The sequence below is a fragment of the Cimex lectularius genome, unplaced genomic scaffold, assembly GCF_000648675.2.
Source record: "Cimex lectularius strain Harlan isolate CLEC.00 unplaced genomic scaffold, Clec_2.1 scaffold26, whole genome shotgun sequence".
Lineage (NCBI taxonomy): Eukaryota > Metazoa > Arthropoda > Insecta > Hemiptera > Cimicidae > Cimex > Cimex lectularius.
In genome coordinates this window covers 464,489-486,824 of record NW_019392721.1, presented here as the reverse complement: position 1 = coordinate 486,824, position 22,336 = coordinate 464,489, and the positions used below count along the sequence as shown (strand labels likewise).

Sequence of the window (22,336 nt, the reverse complement as noted above, 5' to 3'; positions counted from 1 at the left end):
ACCGCGGTAGCCGAGTGGTTAGCATGAGAGACTCTCACGCCGCGGTCGGGGGTTCGATTCCCACCGTCGCCTCTGGCCCTTTTTCCCGATAACCCCCAATTTGAACACACAAGAATTCGTACTATGGCTAATATGCAAGATCAAGGCCAATAAAAAAAAAAAAAAAATAAACTCTAGCGGTGTTAGACATAGTAAACTAATGATGAAACAACCCTTACCAAGACTGGCAAACTCACTACTGCAATTGGAGAGGGCTCAACTCAGAAAAGTGATAGGACTACTAACTAGTCACAGGCATCTGATTATGCATCTACACAACATGACCATATACAACGATGATCCATTTGCTGATTATGTAATGAGGAGGAGGAAACAGCCACCGTATCATTTTCGAATGCGAACCTATACTTGGGATAACAAAAACAAATATGGGGGACCGCGGTAGCCGAGTGGTTAGCATGAGAGACTCTCACGCCGCGGTCGTGGGTTCGATTCCCACCGTCGCCTCTGGCCCTTTTTCCCGATAACCCCCAATTTGAACACACAAGAATTCGTACTATGGCTAATATGCAAGATCAAGGCCAATAAAAAAAAAACTCTAGCGGTGTTAGACATAGTAAACTAATGATGAAACAACCCTTACCAAGACTGGCAAACTCACTGCTGCAATTGGAGAGGGCTCAACTCAGAAAAGTGATAGGACTACTAACTAGTCACAGGCATCTGATTATGCATCTACACAACATGACCATATACAACGATGATCCATTTGCTGATTATGTAATGAGGAGGAGGAAACAGCCACCGTATCATTTTCGAATGCGAAGCAACAGCTAAATGGAGATTTAACCTAACATATGAAAAAAAACTCAGGGAATCAAATTGTAGCAGTCAATGAACTGATACTTTTAAGGAGAAGGATTGAGTCTATTGCATTGAACTAAGAAACTAGAAGGTCCAATAAGCCAAAAGGCTGCAGTCTGGGGAGCACAAACCCGCTTCCTAGTATACTTTTTTTACCATACCGTACCATACCAATCCTTGCAGTTTGTTTCCTACTGTCTCACTTATCGATCAGGTCTATGCTGGCATGGTATATAAACCAAAAGGCACAACTTACTATCCCATCCTAAATCCTCGTACTATCTCATCCTCCTCCTTATTGGCGACCTACACTTGGTCTTGGTACACACTTGTCCATCCTACCCAAGCAGGAGTCGCACAAGGTAGCGTCATATCATATCGTGTCATATCCTTTACTTAAAAGACTTCTTGAAATTTTTGTTTGGAGATTTACAAACAAAGTTGCCTCATATAATAATGATGATGAGAATAATAATATTGAGTGCATAGTTTAATTGACATTGGGTTTAAGGAGTTTCCAAGGCTGAACATGCAATGGATTTTCTTTAAGTTACAGAACAATTGGCTGAAATAAGTCATATTGATTGTTCGGGGTATAATTTCCTTTTTTTATCGTTAATGCCCTATAAAAACTCGTTCATTCCGTTTGGATAATAGAAGTTATTCCATTATCGACCTTCACGACTACCAAGCAATAATAATCTGACATGTATAAAAAAATTAGGTGGAAGAGATTTTTCTTCGGTTTGCTACACCAACCTGTTGCTCTTCTAGAGATGTAGTCGAAGTTTGCCGATCGACCATGTCCCATCTGAACTTTAAGGGATTACACACTCGGGCAGTATCGTCCTGTAAACATTGCTTGGTTTACATGCATTTCGGGGGAGGCATGCTTGACAAACAAAAAAAAATTTAAGACACTTACATTCTCCGGGTCGTTCCCGTTCTCTAAATGTTCAGTTTCAGCTGTATGTCCGTTCGATTTGACATGTTCCGAACCGTTGAACTGAAGCGAATCGTTCAAGCACCCACCATTTGCCGGCTGGGTGTTTTCTATCTATTATAGAAGGATTTTTAAAAAAAATTAAATTTAAACAAAATCCTTGGCTTTTCTTATCCTGCATACATTCCAATTGCTTATTGGATGATTCAAAATGGAAGAGTTATTGTCTTGTAAATCTGTTTTACAATACTGGATAAAAATACAATACTCTACAAGGAGAAAAAAAAACAGCAAAATAAAAAGACAATCACAGAGGTGCGTTAATGTCTATATAATTCAACGCTTCATTTTGAAAAGTTTTTCTATAGAAATTTAGGACTTGGGTTAATTTAGCTTCAAAATGTTTTAGAAAATTAGTACCTTCATATTTTTATAAATAGGAATGCTTTTCTTAGCATATTAAATTAAAACAAAAAAACATTTTGAAGCTACTGAATATAAATGTTTTTAAAATTCTCAGATATGTTTATTGTCAAAAATGAAATTACATAGTCTTATTTTTTTTTAATGTAGGGTAAAACATTCCTATATATAAAAAAATCAGTTATTCCATGCATGTGTTTGTTTTTTTGATCAATGAATCTTAAAAATATCAAACAGTTCAAAAACCAAACTTGGCAGCTCAAATCACAAGAGCTGTGAAATTAAACAAAACAATATAAATTAAATTTTTTTTACAATATGAAAGTTGAAACATGTTTTGTGTATTTATTCTCCATAATGTGTTTGTTTTACACAAATTGGTATAAAATTTATTTAAAACAATTTTTTTATGTGGACCTATAGAATAACAAGTGAAACTGACAATATAGTGATTTGTAAAATTAATTGCTTAATTTCTACATAAAAGCAGTGTTTTCCTCCAACATATCTTAATTTAGTTTAAAACAAATACACTCTAAGTTTTTATTTATACAATGGAAAAAAATTATTAGCCAATTTTATTAATGAAGTTTTCTTTTATAGCGATGTGATTTTTTTTATTTGCAATGCATTACAAAAATTTTTTCCAACAATATTAAACACTTCATTATTAACTGGAATTTTCATGTTAATAAAAACAGTAAAAAATATGTCATTTACAGTCTTTAGATAAATTGGGTAAGTTTTGTTAATTATCAACTTCTATCTTGTTACAAATCTAGAGAACACTTAAGACAGAAAAAAACTGTATGTAAAAATTTTAACATAGAGATATGCTTTGTATTTGAAAAGAAGAAATTGTTTAATAATAATTTTTAAAAAGTTGCAATCAGTATAAATCCTTTTGAGATATTGTCTTTGAGTTAAAAAGAAAGGTTTTGTCGTACATTGTTTATTCGAAAGAGAGTGATTGTGTCGTTGAAGAAGAAGAAACGGACGAGAATGATTGAGATACTGATTGCTTAACGACGGAAGATGTTACTCTTGTGGATGATACTTGACTCACCGACTCTGATAACACTTTGCTACTTTCTTCCATTTCGACGCTGGCAGCTTTCCCTACCACGTGCTTGTTTCCGATGTCCTTTTCAAACTGAAATAAGCCGAATTGTAAATTACTTTTATGAAAATAATTTTTAGTGTGGTATCACCTCTGAAACAGATGAGGACTTCGATGACATGGCCTCTTTGACGACATTGCCACCGCTTCCTTCATCGACCGAAGTCACTTCCATTGCTTTACGTCCTTTGTTTAATATAAAAACCTGTGAAAGAATAAAATATTTCAAATTTTCATTTTTACTTTATTTACAGTTTAAATAAAAAAAGGAGTGAAAACTCGCATTGAAATTGACCAGAAAATGAGTGTTAAAGTGAGCCATTGTTGTCTGCATTTTATGATGTCAAGGACGGGATTTATAATGCTGAGTATTTTTTTACATTTGTCATTGGGACGATTTTGTCTCGTCCTGGCAATTTTGATCTTTTTTGAATAATGAAAATTTTGAAAACACCAAGGATTTTCTTGATGAAGCATGAGTTAAAATGCACAAATATATTTGTGTCCTGTCCACAATGCGTCAATATTTAAGGAACTTATCCTACTGGTTAAAATGGACTAAAACGTTGTCAAAATTGTCCAAGATCCTTGACTAATTACATTTTTAAATAAAGTAATATTTATGACAGTTATTGGTTGAAATAAAAAAGTCAATGACAGGAGCGGGATTCGAACCCACCACCTTCGATCCGCTCGGACACGATAGCTCAAGTGGTAGAGTAGCGGCGTATTTAGCCGAAGGTCGTGGGTTCGAACCCCGCTCGTGTCATTGACTTTTTTATCTCAACCTTTCATAAATATTAATTAATTGTCCAACATGTAATTCTGAGTTGTATCCGAGATATTTCACATTTCATGTCACTTCAATCTTTCACAACTTTATTCTATAAAATCCCTTGTACAATAAATATTTTATCAAACTGAAAAATTAAATGATGAAATTGAATTGTGTATTCTTTGCAACCTAAGGCAAGCAAAATCAAAAATCACGAAAAAGACATACTTTTGCGAGTTGCTGAAATTCTTGTCTTAGATTTAAATAATAATTTCTTCGTTCTGTAAATCCTGATAGAAAAGGAAAAATAAAATTAATGTTTTATTGTTACAAATTTTATTTTTCGGTTACAAACGGTTTAAAAACTTAATCAATAAGTCATCACTAATTTTGACGATTCTGTAAAAAAAAAAAAACTAAACGTAAACGAAAAAACTCTTTTGTACAACCAAGCTGCAAAGCTTAAAAAAATCAAGTAAAAATCATTTACGTTTTAATGGTCAATTGAACAAGTTACATCGTTCAATTGATTATTTTTTTATACAAGGTCTTGGTTGAGATAAAAAAATCATTCGAACCCACGACGTTCGGCTAAATATACCGCTACTCTACCACTTGTCAGATAGCTCAAGAAAGTAACAAGTAATGTAACAAAATCATCTAATAATATTGTGAACTATCAATTAATTAAGGTTTTTATTTAAGATAAAAAAGTCAGTGTCACGAGCAGGATTCGAACCCACCCTCGGCTAGATACGCAGCTGCTCTACCGCTTGAGCTATTGTGACCTCGATCCACTCGGACACTAACTTCCCATCTAAAACCCCACGTTTTGAATTTTGAAAAATGGCAAAAAGGAGGGAAAATTCAAACGGTGGGGTTGAGATGGGAAGTTAGTGTCCGAGTGGATCAAGGTCACGATAGCTCAAGTGGTAGAGTAGGGGGGTATTAAGCCGAAGGTCGAAGGTTCGAATCCCGCTAGTGACACGAGCTTTTTATCTCAACCAAGACCTTATATGGAAAAAATAATTAATTAAGTAAACTGTTCACAATCTTTCAGGAAACGATGTCAAGCGAAGGTAAGTTCGAGTTCCAAGTACAAGAAGTATATGTTTTGAACATTTAATATATTCCCAAATATGTAATTATTTTTTTTAGCTAAGGTTTTTAGCTGCTAAGATAAAAATTAGTGCCACGAGCGGGATTCGAACCCACGACCTTCACCTTCACGGGGTTCGAATCTCTTTCGTGACACTAAATTTTCATCTCAGCCAAAAATTTTAGATAAAAAGAATATTTATTTGCAATAATTAATATGTTGTCAGTAATTAATTGTGACCACTAAGCAAGTAACGATTATTTTAATAATATTTTTTTCATATGTTCAATTTTGTACCAAAGAGTGTTTTTCTTAATTTGTACATTACTTGCATTATGCTTTTCAAATTTTAATGACTATTTTTAGGTGATAAATGATTACTGATCTTTGAAAAATTAAGTGTATAACTAGAAATAATTTATGACTTTTCTATAAGGGCTTTTCTGAAAAAAATTTTACATTATTAAATTCACTAATTTCGTAGTCAGTTTGACCAAATAATATAATAGAATTAATTAAGATAAATGGCAAAAAGGAGGGAAAATTCAAAAGGTGGGGTTGAGATGGGAAGTTAGTGACCGAGTGGATCGAGGTCACGATAGCTCAAGTGGTAGAGCAGCGGCGTATCAAGCCGAAGATCGTGGGTTCGAATCCCGTTTGTGCCATTGACTTTTTTATCTCAACTAAAAACCTTAATTAATTTTACATTATCTTAAACATTCGATGAGAAGTTAAGAAAATCGTCCAAGTTTACATTCTATGTGATTTTGTATATATTTTTCTCTTAGGGTTAAAATTATCAAAAATAAATGAGACATTTTATATGTTCTGTTCGTTGGTGTAATCAAATTGATATATGAGAATTTATGGAATAAATTTGTGAAATATTGAAGTAACCTGATATGTAGGAGATATCGTGAAGTATTGACGTTTGTTCAAGAGATATCGTGCATGCTTCAAATCATACCGGATATAGAAAGTACATAAGGTAAATGTTGTTTTTAAAGGGAAAATTTGAGTTCAACAACCCTAAGATCGTAAAACAATGGTTATACTCGAAACCGGATCCTTCATGTGCCAAGGCGAAGAAGGTTTGCCAAAAAGGCCATGTGTGTAAATTTCAGAAGAGTAAACTTTGTTTTAAAGAGGTTGGAAGATAAATAACGGTTTGAGCGAAAAATCCCGAGATTTATAAAAAGGGGAAAAAATGTTCTTCAGTACGTCAATTCAAACCACCAGTCACTAACGGACTGAAATTTCAGTCACCCCTTCATCCGCCCAGAACTCGCTGCCTAAGATTATTTCCCAAGTTCGACTTTCCTTAGAAAAAGTGAAAAAAGTGAAAAAGAATGAGCTGAGAAAAATTTTGCCTTTTATGAGTCGTCCTTGTAGAATAGAACGGCCTAGGTGTGGAGGAATTTTTGTTATAATAAAGTAATTAATATTTATGAAAGGTATTGGTTAAGATAAAAAAGTCAGTGTCACGAGCGGGATTTGAACCCACGACCTTCGGCTAAATACGCCGCTACTCTACCACTTGACCTATTGTGACTTCCATCCGCTCTGTCTTTCCTAGGTGAGGTTGAGGTGGGAAGTTAGTGTCCTTGTNAATTTTTTCTTAAGTTTGCTTAAACTGACATTAAATATATCTATATTTTTGAACGAGTTTAACAAACTTGTTTTTCTTGGTATAAAACTGAATTTAAATAGATTTTTTTTGGTAAATAGGTGGATATATTAAAAGATTAATGTTTTTTTTAACTTTTATGTTTTACAAAAAAAGCTTTACAACTTAAAGTTTTTCGCGTAAACAGAATAAAAATTCCTAGGGATTGGAGATGAATTTAAAAAAAAAAACAGTTTTGCTTTACAAATAAATATTTTTCTCAAATATGCACATGTTAAATGGTTGTCTAAGTCTTCTGTAAAGTCATTTTCTCTTTAGTCTTGCCTGGGGATTGTACGACAGTCTGTCCAGATAAAGTCCTAAGTATCTGACTTGAGTGGAAGTCATTACAGTAGAGATGGGGTACAGAAAAAAATTTCTGTAGTGGACTGTGGTTTGGAGGTTTGTGAACTTTAGGCTAGCAAGGATTCGAACCCAGGACCGCTACAATGGCAACTAGTATCAGAGCGCTCTGCCAACTCAGCCCCTACCTGACCATATTTTCAAAAATACCCAGAAAATATATGACAGGGAATAAAATTCAAAAAAATAGCTCAAATCATGTAAAATCGAGAAAATATTGATCACGGGACATTGCGGCTGAATGGTGGGGAGTACGACTCGTCTTATATGATTAGAGGTTCCGGGTTCGATTCCCGGCATAACCCGTGGCTTTTTAAGTGAAAATAATATGACAAAAGTGTGATAAAGTGGTTGACCCATTTTCCTCGCCGTCCTTCCTATATCGGAGGAATTATTTTCATTTATTATCATTGATAAATATATAATAGTATGATCATCCATTAGTCCATGGCGAAGAACAAACTGGGGCAGTGCCAGATGGAGGTTGAAATTGATACTGAATACACTGCAAGTAAATATAAGACATTACACTAAATTATTTGTTTGTTTAAACCTATTTAACATTTCAGTAAAAATTTAAGCGTTTTATAATAGATTTTGACAATAAATCGTGCTTATTGATCATTTTGAAACATGAAAGTTTATTTTTAAAGGTTTTCATAGTAGAAATTGTTTCTGTATTGATTATTTTAAGGGAAATAATTCAATTTTAAGGGTAAACACATCAAGGCCTCTTATAAAAAGTCTTTGTTTTGGGTCGGATCCAATTCAGTGCTGTGTGTTATAACAGGATTATATCTTGTATTCGAATTTCCCCGTTATTTTTCCGATCGAATTCTATTTCTATCCGAAGACCTGATTTCTTTTCGAAATCGACAAATTGCAGGTTTGTTACAGGTGAGAAAAAGCAAGATGATGTGTTTGGGCTCGTGATATGTTTAAAACGGCGAAGACCAGGAGACTATTTCTGCCCGGGCGGGCTGTGTTGAAATCTTGAAATCCGGCCAAAGATCGTTGACTTTTCTGAGCTTGTTGATCCTTTTCCGCGCTTTTGTCTCCTCCGGAATATCGGCCAACGCGATTTTTTTTTCGTTTCCCCGAGAAAATCTGGGAAAATTGCAATCCTTAACTCTGAACTTCATAACAAAGGAAAAATATAAAAAGAAGGCTGGTTCTGGTATTGAAATACAATTATTAAAACTTGCTTAAAAAGGCTTAACTTTCAACTTAAAGGTAATAAAAAATAAATAAATAAAAAACTCAAAAATCAGAAAAGTTCAGATTGTTCCTTCTTTCATATTTTTACGTGGATTTATCAACACTGAGGCTTCCGCGTTCAACCCTTAAAAATAATACATTAAAACACAGGTGAATCTCCTTATTTTTTATTTTTTAAAAATTTGACAACATAATTTCTATTTCGAAAAGAGACCAAATTACTACAAACAATCTTTGAAATATGATAAATAAAAAGGGTAAATTTTCTTGTTTTATTTTTTAAAACTGCGGACGCAACACAAATCAGTCCATGAAATACATTTCGGTCCGTCTAGTTTCGCTCTTTTCTTTATGACAGGCTCGTTTTAACGTCAATGTTGAACTGAGATCGTACGACTGGTCAGATTCTATAATTTTACTATAAAGATCAATATAATTAATAATCTATTGACTAAATTATTTCGTTCAATTAATTAATCTTTTTATGTAAGGTTTGGTTGAAATGAAAAAGCTAGTGTCACGAGCGGGATTCGAAGGCCGAAGGTCGAGGGTTCGAATCCCGCTCGTGACACTAGCTTTTTCATTTCAACAAAAACCCTTACAGAAAATGATTAATTAGTTGAAATAGTTAATAATGACTGAAAAAAATTAACGATGCTTGAAAAAGTTTAGTCTATCCTCTGAATCTCATAGAAAAAAAGCATAACAGGTGATTTCTAAAAAAAACAAAAAAAAATCTTTCTGATGGTGTCCTATTTCTTGGACTGTTTAATTTATTGTATTTAGGATGAATACTTTTTTGAACTTTACAATGCTTTTTATATTCTTTATTTATTTTTTTGTGTCTTTTTTCGGGATCTTCTAATCTCTTAGGCACTTAAGCAGTTTAAAAAAAATCGTGCTTGTAATTTATCTCTTTATATTGTATATAAAGATAATTCAAAAATCGTGAGATCCGGTCTGGTATGATGTAGGTTTCATAAAAACATTTTCTTTATCTTGCCAACGTTTCGAACTTTATTGAGATCATCTTCAGGGCTCAAAGTGTTTGTTTTCTGTGTAATTGTGCCAGTCTTGCGTGTCGTATTGAGAGTGAAGAATGGAACAATTACATAGAAAACAAACACTTTGAGCCCTGAAGATGATCTCAATAAAGATCGAAACGTTGGCACGATAAAGAAAATGGTTCGATTCATGTCATTGCCTTTTGGTTTTTTTTCTTTGATTATTACTCGATATGAGCAAGTACTGTAAAGTGAGGCCGTTATACATCCGGACGTAAACTGCTTACGAACACAGAAATTTTACTATCCAAAGTTGTGAATTTTTTTTTAAGTCTGCGAGCCAATGAACACCATTTTGGTCGGCTTACTCTTAGATTAGATAAAATCTCACAATCCAGAATCTTAAATTGTTATTTTACAATATTTCAAGTTAATTTTGAAATTTTATAAAAATGAAGTAATTACTTGATTTAATATGAAAAGAGGAAAGCCGTGGAAATTTAAAATTAGAAAAATACATTTTTACTCGATGACACTAGCAGATTGTGTTACTGTGAGACGGAACGGTTACTAATTGATTGCTCGGTTATATTTCGGTCCGCCCAGTTTCGCTGTTTCATCGTCATCAGGGGCGTTTTGGCCTAAAGCCATCACGTTCGATCACTGAAATTTCAGCGGTATCGGTTCCAACGAAATATCTTTAGTTCTAAAAGAAAAGTTTTAAGAAAAAAAATCTAACATTTTTATTTATTTCAAAATACCGAATACTAAACTTTTACCCACTGAGACAGATCGCTTTACGATGAGATGCAAGTTATGCCAATAGTCAGCCCTTGAAATAGCCTTTGGTCCGCCTAATTTCGCCTTTTTATCGACATTTTGGCGTCACGCCATCGTTTGAATCTTTAAATATGCTTTGTATATTTTGTACAATTGAACAAAAAACTGAGACAATTGTATAAATATACGTACAATATTATCGTAACTTGTATAACTGTTGTCATTTTCAACTTTACCAAACACTAGAAGTTCATGGTTTTTAAAAATTTAAATAAATTTTCCAGCAGTGTTTGCATTAGTAGAAATTTGTATATTTGGCCAGATTTGTTTTTATTTATACAATACCCTGACAAAACTTCTTGATTTTTCAAGATTTCCTTTTTTCCCCCCTCTGGGTTTTCTATATGGCAACAGCTGACGCATTTTTATTTCTACTTTTATTGTTTTTAAGTAACAGTAAAAAAATTGCCTAGTTTCAAAATTCTTCTGTTCGACTAATGAGAAGGAAAATAGTTATCTAGAAAGGACTTGTAAGTAGTTTTAATCTTTGTAATAATATCGGCTTTCAAAAGTCAAAAGAGGCTAGACATAAACAAATTGCCCTTTGGTGATTCTTTGGAATTTACTTTTTTATTACGTTTAATAAATTTTTATTAACCATATTTATTTAAAATTTAAAAATTCCTAGAAGATTTTATATTTACATTTATCCATTTTTGCATTCTTATTAAGTTTTTTAGTTTGCCGCATGTTTTATAATATTTATATTTTTCTATTATTTTTTACATAATTTTTATGGTATTGCTATTTGTTTTGAGCTTGTAGATATTGGATTGATTGAATGAATCAATATATTGCTAGTTTTATTATAGTTTACTGGTTCAAAGTTTGATCTAGGTACTTAATAAATTTCAGGCCCTTCTTTCCACGGCTAAAAAATGCAAAGAAACCACCCTAGCAAGAGTTTTTTTAATAAAAACATTTTTTTTTTAAATAATACGACGGTGAATAAACTTTATCGACAGTCGCATAAGACCAAATGACGGAAACGATGCAGAAGGCTTCAGGCTGGTTAAAAATAAGCGCCAATTATCTATTCTTTTTATTAACGACGACTAAAAACAGTTAAGGGAACAGCTGAAACTTGTTTTTTTTTTCTTTTCGTGTCGTTTCGTCATGTGTTCCGGTTAGGCATTTATTTATAAAGTGCCATACAATCAAAATCACCCTTTAAAGAAAAAAAAATTATGGAGGCATCGAGAGGAGAAAGTATGAAACTGGTTATATCTCGATTTATTATCGTTCATGTTTTATTATGATTACCACCAAATTGTTATAAAATTGAATAAAACATACATTCTTATTAATTTCACTAATTTCGAGGTCCGCTTGACCAATTAATATATTACAATTAATTAAGGTTTTTAGTTGAGATAAAAAAGTCAATGGCACAAGCGGGATTCGAACCCACGATCTTCGGNTCAAGCCGAAGATCGTGGGTTCGAATCCCGCTCGTGCCATTGACTTTTTTATCTCAACTAAAAACCTTAATTATTTGTAATTCTTATTAAATAGAATTTTTAAGAAATACTGATTAATATTAATTAATTTTTAATGGTCTTTAATCACTATTTGCCATTAGATTCCGTCCATTCAGACTTTCTTTTATTTATTATTTTTGGTTTTATTACATTTAAATTTTTCTAGACTTGCACATAAATGTTAATTATTTTTGGATATAATGTTGACCATTAAGAAGCTAAAAAAGGCACAAATGGATCAACAATCCAATAACATCTTCCCGATTATGCCATTAAAAATTGCAACAATTAAGAAATCCTTGATATTTTTTTCAAATTGTTTTAATTTTTTATAATCAAATTATCGATAGTTAAACGTATTTTTTTGTAAAGAGCATGGTAGATTTTGTGACTGTATTGTATATATTTTATTTTTGTAAAGCTAATACAATAAGATTATCCCATGTTTGTTAATTTTTTAAATCGATTTATACAATTTCAATTGTGCATAGGTACATGCATGGGGGGCCGCGGTAGCCGAATGGTTAAGGCATCAGACTCGGCTAGTAGATCCCGCGCTCGAGGGTTCGATCCCCACCGTCGCCTCTGGGATTTTTTTCTGACGCGTAAGTGGACCGGTGGCCGCAATTGAAAGAAATTGACACGGCACTCATCAATGGAAGGGGCGGTATCAGATCACAGTGACCCTGAATTTGGTCCCAACCCCCTTCAAACATGATCAGCACCCTACGCATACAATTTTAACCTAAAACACTCAATCATTTTTAAATGCTTTCTCTACACTTATAAACCCTAATTGACGGGCGTGGTATTTGATTTTTTGCCGTATTGTACTACACACATTCGCGCTTATAAATACATTTTCACGAAACAGTTAACACAGAATACCATGATCAATTTTTTTATGTATATATAATGATAAGATAACCTGCAATAAAAAGCTATATGCAGATAAAACCCAACTTCTTCCAAGATCGGAATAAAGGACTTAAAAATTCCTCCATTTTGTACTCGTACCTTATATGAAGCCAAGGAAGGACACCTTTCAATTAAGTATGACACATTTTGAAACCTTGTGCAGTTTTCAGACAGATACCGACCGAAGAATTGATCCTTTGACGCATAGTCTCTTTCCTCTTCCATAGTCCCAACCCTTTTCACAGGTCATTACAATCCTCCGATCTTTTCATCATGAGTATATTCTCGGCGAATTAGCCAAAGAAGTAACAATTAAAGGAAGTTTTAATAATAGGGCGACGACGTTTTAAAAGAGAACCTTATCTACCCTAATAATTCCTTGTTCACCTTTGCAGATGACACTGCCATCCTATCCACCCACAATGATCCAGTCCTTGTTCGTTTCCTACAGCCTACCTTCCTTGAGCTTTGGCTAAAGGAGTGGAAAATAAAAAGCAATATGTTTTCCTGTATACCTCAACCTTGTTCCACTACCAAACTGTTTTCGCTATTAGGGCTATACATCGACAAACGCCTCCCGTGGAAACCTAGACTAGTCTAGACTTAAACGACAAGTACTCATTAAACAATACAAACTTCTATCCCCTTTTTTTGGACATAAGATCCAAACTCTCCCTTAACAGAAAATACAAATCTACAATATATTACTCAAACTGACTGGACTTACTATATGGTATATGGGGATCAGCCAAAGTATCCAACTCCTATCGAATCCTATCCTTCCAGTCCAAAACCCTCTGTTGTATGACATATGCTCCTTTTTATGTGTCATACTGTACCCTTCACCACACCCACCCTGGAAGTCATGGCCCACTTTATGTGGAACCACGGCGACAGCGGGTGGTATAGTGTGGTTCGAGATTTTCTCAATCCGAGTTCCTGCATTCTATCCTGTGACCCCTCCCAACCCTTGGTTACAAGGGGGGTATCCGGGCACAAAATAAAGGTGCAGCCCAGAGGGCATGGCAACCTCTCTAAAGCACAAGCTGTACTCGTGTCGGCCTAAGGGTCAGCATGGGCGGTGGGTGCCTTAGCAGAATCACACAAGGGCCAGTGCACTAGATCCTGTCTGCAAAGACGGGGGAGGGTGTATGGCCATTTGTACCACGGGGTGACTGAAAAGTTTCAAAATCAGCCCTAGTCACTCTGGGAATGGTTTCGTGGTGGTGCGTGGTGACCCCCTGGCGGGAACTTAGACAGAGGCTGTCTTCTATTTGTGACCTTCGTGATGCTTGCGTATGGCCAACGTAAAACCCCCCGGCCTCACGGGAGACGTTGCGACCGGACGACAGCATGTAAGCGTTGAGGACGTAATGATCATGCTATAGTCCCTCGAATGCGTAAGTAAGCGAATGGAAGCGGGTAGTGAGTCGGTGTCTTAGACTCGAGTATGCTTTGCATTGTTGTGCGTATGACCGGCGTGGTACCCTTGGGGAAGCGAAGGATCGGACCACCTAGGCTAGACCTATGGCGTCCCTCGAATGCGTGCAGCAGGTGTAGGCTGAGCTCGATAAGGGACTTTACCTTAGGCGGTGCTCATCTAGGGGGTGGTTAGCAATTCCACTTTAAACTAAACTGTTGCCGGGGCGTTCCAGGAAGTTTCTACGCTGGGGGAGCCTCCATACTCAGAGAGATAGAGTGGCCTTCTCTATCTAGGGAGTACGCGTGAGAACAGGCTGATGTATTTCGGCCTGTTAGCCCTTTGCGTGCGGCATACGACCCGATGCACAATGCGGGCCCGATCATTCGGAGTGGACGAGCGGAGAGCGTGGTTGTACTGGCCCTTAGGGGCTGGGAAACCTCTACACCAATGCTGCGGCGGTAACACCATTCCGTCGTATGCAGAAGTGCGTCAGCTCTCATCTTGAAAATCAAAACGTCCGATAAGGCCGAAAAGGCTAGGTGCTGGCGTTAAAGATCCTCTTGTCTTGTTGACGATGAGTACTCGGGAACACAATGTACCCTTCACTATGACCTCAACATCCCTTATGTTTCCCACAGCATAAAGATACAACAAATTCCCTCCTTACTTAAGGACATCCCAATCCCTTAGTAATCCAATTTTCCTTTACCACGCTTCCCGATACTGCCGACTGAAATCGATAGTCTCGTGATCTTAACTTGAATGATAGCTGACAAGTATGAACCTTAGGTCAACCTACATCGCAGTGTCACTATTGTGGAGTGTGACTTTTCCGCTCAAAAAAATTCAACTCTTCTTTATCAACATTGTATTTGCTTGTTGTAGCCGGTCGATACTTTTCATTACCAAAGATTCAGAAGAAAACCATGGTTCAAGGCATTTGAAAAAATGTGAACAGTACGAGGAACAAAGACAGTGTGTTTTAGAAGCTGTAGGTGTCCCGCGTATAAAAAGAGTTCAATATAAAATCGCCAGTTTTGGAAAAATTTTCCTATGATTGTATTTATAGATTTTTTAAATCAATTAGTGCAAAATTTTATCATATTAGGGATTGTAAATCCGTTTACAGAACCAAAAAAATTGGAGTTGTATAGATATCAAAGGTCAAGTAAATTTCAATCATTTTGATACGCAAAATGGCAGAAGTTGTACTTTTTACTACAGAGGATATAGAGTAGATAGTCTTAAAGCTAGATCTACTTCTAACTTATGCTTAAATACTTACTTTTCACTGTATTTACGTACCATTCACTAATTCCTCCTCCTTTTACATATACTATATAACTAATCTCGCACTACACATTCTCGCTAATAAATACATTCAATCTCAATAAACAAAAACGAGATATCTATCTTTATTACAGTAGAAATCTTTTTATCCGGACTTGAAGGGACCGGGACTTGTCCGGATAATCCGAAAATTTGTGATTTTAATGGCATCGTGTCATAAAAATGAAAAAAAAAACACATACGAAAGTGAACACATTCATATATCAGGTTACATTGAAAATAATAGATAGTTTTTATTAATTTTTTTAAAGTCCGGACACGCTTTTCTCGAAAGATTTATAAGAAAAAATACCTAATAAAAATATACGTAATAAAAAAACACTTTACATTGGAAGCCAACATACAATCCACACGACACAACAATTTCTAGTCTTTTAAAATAGTATCCACCTTTTTAATTAATTAATTTTTTATTTAATTAATTTTTTTAACAAAAACTGCCTCTCCTTTCGATGGTGTGACTAGTGAAAGGGCGATTTGGTGGCCTTTACGAATTTCGAACGACGAATTAAAGGTCCCATTGTGGAATTAAGAATTTAAAAAAATTAATATACATACATTGAGAATTATGAAAAATTCATTAAAAAATTTTCGGTCTTTAGTGACCGTTAATTAATGATTATTTGGTGATGGTGGGGACTATACAACTATACACTACTATACCAGGCCGCATCTCACGATCTAGAAATAATTTATAAAAAATATTTTAACAATCAGGTCCGGATAATCAGGGTCTGGATAAACGGGTTTCCACTCTATGTGCTTTAAAATAGCCCTATTTTTATTCCTGATTTAAATTAAATTCAACATTCGTTGAAAATTCATTAGAAGCAATTTTTTTCTTCTTTTTTTCTTTCAACGTATGTCAAGATATTTTATTGAGATTTTTTGTGAATAAAAGTGAGAAAAATAAGGTTAGATATGTATAGAAATTGTTTAGATATATAAAAAGTTATAAAAATCAAAAAACGCTTCCAGCAAAGTAAGCCAACTTATTTTAACCAATTTGTTTTTAGTAGAACCCGTTAAAGTACTTAAGTACGAATTTTCGTAGCAATAAAATTTTTTTATGCTGAATCGGACGTGGAAATATTTTTTCCATCCACGTCGGATGTTCTGACTTAAAAATTCATAACTTTTCATAATTTAATCTAAATTCAACATTCGTTTGAACATTCATTAAAATTATTCAGCAATCGTGAGATGCGGTCTGGTGTGGTGTAGGTTTCAAAAAGACATTTTCTTTATCGTGCCAACGTTTCGATCTTTATAGAGATCATCTTCAGGGCTCAAAGTGTTTGTCTTCTGTGTAAATGTGCCATTCTTGTCGTGTCGAGAGAGCCCACCCAATGTGTAATCATCACACATTCATTAAAAGAAAAATGTGTTTTTTCTTTCAACCTATATTAAAACATTTTATTGAGTTTTTTGTGAATATAAGTGAGAAAAAAAAAGGTTGAAATGAGGAAAAACCCTTCATAAGTTTTATTTTATTTCTCTGGTTCTAATTATTTACGGAAACCTCGTTTATGCTGTTAAGTATAGTTTGTAGATTTTTAAATCCTTGTAAAGTATCCCGTGGAACGGTGGAATCGTTTCAAAGATCATCATTTTTATGAGTTTCGAATTTGATGGCGAGCAAATTTTTTTTCGCGTTCAAAAAATTTATATCTAGGAGTTTTGAGAGTTGATAAAAACTAATATAAATTTTATTTCTTGCTAAAATATTTTTTTTACATAGTATGCTTCGTCGTTTGATCACAAATTGTAAAGGTGTCTTTTTAACCTGTGCTTTTCCCTATTTTTTAACAGATCCAAAAAGTGATACTGATGTTTTTTTTGTTGTATCGAGTGATCAAGGAATCACATTCTCATTTATTAATTTATATATTTTATTTTGAATGACTTACTGACAACATTTTGTATAAGCCAGTGTAATTGAGGGTCTATGGGGTAAATATGACGCCATCGGGCCTCTTGCGCTAATAAATACTTTTACTCTTACTATACAAATAACGAGATATCTATGTATAAGATCTCTAAAAATCGCGAGTGGCAAAATGCATCTGTGCTCAAGCACAATATACCGAGTTGCATTCCAACACGCTCTCTATATGGAGCCAATGACACCCTTGAGTTAACTGCGACACATCGACTTTTCTCTGTTGTTCTGAGTTTATGTATTTATATTCTCATTTTTTTTAATGTTTATTGTTTATAAGAGCCACTGGGTCATGGGCACTTTTCTGTCGTGTTCCTGCTCGCCCATAATTTTTAATCAGCCGAGATTCAACGTGACCGTATATCACAGACAAGGCCGTTCATTTATAAAAATAATTTTATGCCTCAAATTTTCCCATATTGCCCTTTACTTTTTATCAGTTTTTCGAACTATCAGTATTTTTTGATAATGATTTTTCCTTAAAATATATTTTTAAAAACCCTAAGAAAGAAAACAAATATAAGCCAGTTAAGAAAAACATCGACCATCAAGCCCCCATTGCAGAACTTTACAAAGCCAGATTATACACAAATAAAAATCCACAATATATTATTTATATTATTATATTTGTTTTAAAAAGATTATTAGTCTAATTAATAAAAAACCAACGCCTTATTGTTAATAAATTTGGCTTTTTATTGAATAGGATATTGGTTTTTAATGGCACACGTCATTTCTTTAAAGATTAATCGAGAGAAATTTTTTTATAATATCGTTTTTTTTTAAAGTATTTTTTTCTTTTGAAATGATTACAAAAATTGTTAATAAAAATTTTAATGATCTATAATAATGTCATTATGCTGAATCGTTATCTAATAGGCATTGAAAAGAGCTCTTTCTATTTATAAACAGTGTTTAAATATCTACAAGGAAAGTTTCATCAGTTTTGAATAAAAAAAATCGGTCAATTTTTGAATTTTAAACGATTTTGTAGATTATATTTGGAATTAGGCAGAAAAAGAAGGAAACATGATCTGGGGGTTGGCTGGAAAAAAATTGCTAATTTTAAAGGCCAACGTTATGAAATCCTAGTGGGATGTATAAAACAAAACAAAAAAACCGGCAAGGTGTGAAATTTTTGGTAGAAATAAGACAAAAGTTCAAAAGTTACTCACAAATTGGTGAAGATCTCCGGAGGGATTTCTTGTACTGCGAAATTGCTGGACCCTTCAGGCCGGTATGCTCTCGGGCCAAGTTGGAAAACGAAAACGTACGAGGACCGGCGATTCCGTCCGACCCGGTGGTATATTTAGATCGTTCCAAAAGCCGAACTATTGTCTGGACGTTTGACTATTTACTGTCGACGGTCTAGACAACCGGGGCGGAATGAGGTGCCGAACGGACCGGGACAGTGGAAATGATGGAAACCGTCGTCCAATTTTAAACCGCGGACCAAAATTACCCTGGCAAACTGGCCATATTCCCTGGAGATAATTTGCATAAAACTTTCCCAACCTTGAAAACCGCTGATATTTTTCCGGGGTGAATTGTTTGTTGGCTAATGGTACAGACGTGCTTCCTATAGTTATAATCGACTCACGATACAATTCCAAATTTAATATGAAAGAAAGATATTTGTTTATTTTGCTCAGAGTTATTCTTTAAAAGCAACAGCATAATTTTATCACTGACAACTGATTTACATACTCTCAAAAACGCACTGCACGTACACACCTACGAACGTGTACAGAGTTGAACCTATCACTGGCAACTCCAAATTTTGTATTTTACAATAAGTCACCGTCGGCACTGTCACACCAGACATTCACGCTAATACATACATTCTCTCTCTCAAATACCTCCCCCAATCAATACCTCCCTCATCCCTCCTGTCCAACCATCTCCTTCTATTACACTAAAAACCTCGGTGTTACCTTCAACCAAAACCTTTCCTGGAAATCGCACATTTCTCAAATTTCCCGACGTTGTATTGGAACCCTCATTCCATTCCGCCGGACCTGGCTCTATCATCTTTGATCCCATTTCGATTACAGCTTGTCGCTTATGGTGGACTTTCAAAGGAACAAGAAGAGCTGAAAAGACTGATGCATTGTTATGTCAAATTTTCGCCACTCCCTTATTGTCTAGACTGTCGAGAGTCTCACACTTTTATTCAGATCTATCCTGGTTTTATCCCTCCATCCGCAGAAAATATTCCCTAGGCCTCCTTCCTGTACCAAACCATAAATTCTCGTCGACCTCACTATATTTCCAAGCTACTTCAGTTCAAATCCTTTCTACTTTTTTAACACCCGCTCGTTTCCCAATGACCTATATCTTCCTCGTCATGAAACCTCCTCATTTGAAAGGTCCTTCCTAGCTCGATTCACAAGCCTCTGGAATCCTCGTCTTTTGTCAATCCTCAAAACTGCCTCCCTTACCTATTTTAAATCCCTCCTGTACCAACACCTGAACTTCATCCTAACAGAGACAACATAGTTCACAATTCACTAGTTTTCGTGGTCCGCTTGACCAATTAATATCTTACAATTAATTAAGGTTTTCAGTTGAGATAAAAAAAGTCAATGGCACGAGCGGGATTCGAACCCACGACCTTCGGCTAGATACGCCGCTACTCTACCACTTGAGCTATCGTGACCTCGATCCACTCGGACACTAACTTCCCATCATCCCCACCTTTTGAACTTTGAAAAATGGCAAAAAGGAGGGAAAATTCTATCTCTCTATCTAGTCGAAGATCGTGGGTTCGAATCCCGCTCGTGACACTGACATTTTTATCTCAAGTAAAAACCATAACTAATTGATAGTTTACAATATTATTAGGTGATTTTGTTACATTTCTTGTTACTTTCTTGCCTTATCTGATTTAGTTCAACTATTTTTACTTGGTGTTACGTCAAATCTTCATTAATTTAAGTGCCAGATAGGTAAAAATCCCAGAAAAACGTATTCTCTCTCTCTCTCTCTCTCTCTCTCTCTCTCTCTCTCTCACACACACACACACACACACACACACACACACACATATTCAATAGGGGCCGCAAAACTGGCAGTACAATTCACTAATTTCGTGGTCCGCTTGACCAATTAATACTTTACAATTAATTAAGTTTTTTAGTTGAGATGAAAAAAAAAAGTAAATGGCACGAGAGGGATTCGAACCCACGACCTTCGGCTAGATAAGCCGCTGCTCTACTCCCCATCTCAACCTCACCTTTTTGAATTTTCCCTCCTTTTTGCCATTTTTCAAATGTCGTGTAATCGGTTTGGATTCTCGATGACAATTGAAATGGCGACGGAGAGCTTTAGTGTAGTGTACTTCAATTTATTTAATTAAATTCACTAATCTCGTGGTCCGCTTGACCAATTAATACTTTACAATTAATTAACATTTTTAGTTGAGATGAAAAAAAGTTAATGGCACGAGAGGGATTCGAACCCACGACCTTCGGCTAGATACGCCGCTGGGGGAGATGGGGAGTTGATGTCCGAGTGGATCAAGGTCACGATAGCTCAGGTGGTAGAGCAGCGGCGTATCTAGCCAAAGGTCGTGAGTTCGAATCCCTCTCGTGCCATTAACTTTTTTTCATCTCAACTAAAAACCTTAATTAATTGTCAGTACAATGTACAATAAAACAACCCTGTTTCCACAAAGAATCAGAACAGCTATCCTGCTAAGCACAATTCTCACACCACAAAACTAAGATAGTATATATTATATAATATATAATAAATAAAATATTATTTTTCAGATAGCAGAAATTAGTTGTGACAAAGGAATTCACATGGGCCGTAAAAAATGCAAGAAAAGGAGTTTGAACACGTCACAAAGAGTAAGGAGGTACAGGAAAAGTAAGTCAATTTTCTTGCGGTACTACGTGTACGACGACGACCCGCCTCAGACGTACTACTACGACGCTGACAACGAGATAAGACCCGAAGTGCAAAAAATGCGGATCAAGTACCTGAAAAAGCTTCGGTACTTGCAGTCCGAAGCGCCTGAGCGGCACGCCGAAAGGACGAGGATGCGCCCAGAGCCTGAGGTCCGCCTGAAACCCAAATCGCCCAAATTCCGCGTTCCTAAGCCCCCTACGGCAGAGGAAAATTTCCACGTATCGCCCGACATCGAAAAGGAGATGAAGACGATAAGCACCCCCAGGGCGTTGCACGTCGAGAACGAGACTATCGAGAACGAGTACGAAACCGTACTCGACCAGCTCATCAAGCAGAGAGAACTGCTCAGAAAATCCCAGTTGACCTTCTCAAAAAAGGGAAGCTGCACGGCCGACGCTTTCGCAAGATTTATGGAAAAATACCAGCCGAGGCCTTTTCTCAGGAGCACCGACAGCATGTACGGCAATGAAACATACATCGAATTCATAAGAGAACAGGGTTTTCTTTGATTCTCTCAATAAATATCAGGTACAAGAGATTTGTTGTGTAATTTTTCATAAATAAATTTATAAACCAATATCTTAAGGACAAAAAGAAATCACTTACTGAACATGACATATTTCCCAGACCGATTCATACCTGATGATGACAGAGTTTCTGCGTGCAGTCCTTACGCTAAGCAAATGGAACGAAAAAAATAAACTATACATTTTTATATACATGTTCTTCCTATAAATATACTATTTTAATAAAAACAAACAAAAATTCTTTCAGTACAATTCATGATTTATTGTAAATAATACGTCATTTAGTAAACAATGTGAATTTAAACAAAATTTTGATTTTATTTCCTTTTATTAGACATTTACAACTGTAGAATTAACCACAAGAAATGGATACAAAAGTATTCAGCGGAGAATTGAGATCAGATGAAAGTGTTTCGCTATTACTTATGAGGAAGCTGAGAAAAATATTGCTGGCAGTAGTATCAA

At 35.3% G+C, this 22,336-nt stretch overlaps 2 protein-coding genes across 7 annotated transcripts in view; one reads left to right on the top strand and one right to left on the bottom strand.

Moving 5' to 3' along the window:
* Positions 1 to 18,807, bottom strand: part of LOC106663962 — a 65,703-nt gene extending 46,896 nt beyond the window's left edge. The window contains exons 1-5 of one of the 3 annotated variants that reach the window (XM_024226636.1): positions 18,605 to 18,807; positions 3,442 to 3,555; positions 3,297 to 3,383; positions 1,790 to 1,921; positions 1,624 to 1,713 (exon numbers count right to left, since the gene is read on the bottom strand). In XM_024226636.1, coding sequence (XP_024082404.1) covers positions 1,624 to 1,713; positions 1,790 to 1,921; positions 3,297 to 3,383; positions 3,442 to 3,525 — 393 coding nt within the window. In that variant the 5' untranslated portion in view covers positions 3,526 to 3,555; positions 18,605 to 18,807. The remainder of the gene's footprint in view (positions 1 to 1,623; positions 1,714 to 1,789; positions 1,922 to 3,296; positions 3,384 to 3,441; positions 3,556 to 18,604) is intronic. The other 2 variants (XM_024226640.1, XM_024226637.1) reach the window with 2 other exon arrangements.
* LOC106663992 lies at positions 10,653 to 22,059 on the top strand. Of its 4 annotated transcripts, none has more exons than XM_014389289.1 (3): positions 10,653 to 10,785; positions 21,203 to 21,872; positions 21,972 to 22,059. In XM_014389289.1, exon 2 carries the CDS (start codon positions 21,236 to 21,238, stop codon positions 21,851 to 21,853), a length of 618 nt encoding a protein of 205 aa, XP_014244775.1. In that variant the 5' UTR covers positions 10,653 to 10,785; positions 21,203 to 21,235; the 3' UTR covers positions 21,854 to 21,872; positions 21,972 to 22,059. The 4 variants fall into 4 exon arrangements, with proteins under 4 accessions (XP_014244775.1, XP_014244776.1, XP_014244774.1 ...); XM_014389290.1 differs by having other exon boundaries at positions 21,931 to 22,059; XM_014389288.1 differs by lacking the exon at positions 21,972 to 22,059 and having other exon boundaries at positions 21,203 to 21,882.
* The last annotated feature ends 277 nt before the right edge of the window (positions 22,060 to 22,336 follow it).

Bases quoted from the DNA above. Each gene is read 5' to 3' on its own strand.
- LOC106663992 (XM_014389289.1), top strand. From the start codon at position 21,236: ATGGGCCGTAAAAAATGCAAGAAAAGGAGTTTGAACACGTCACAAAGA.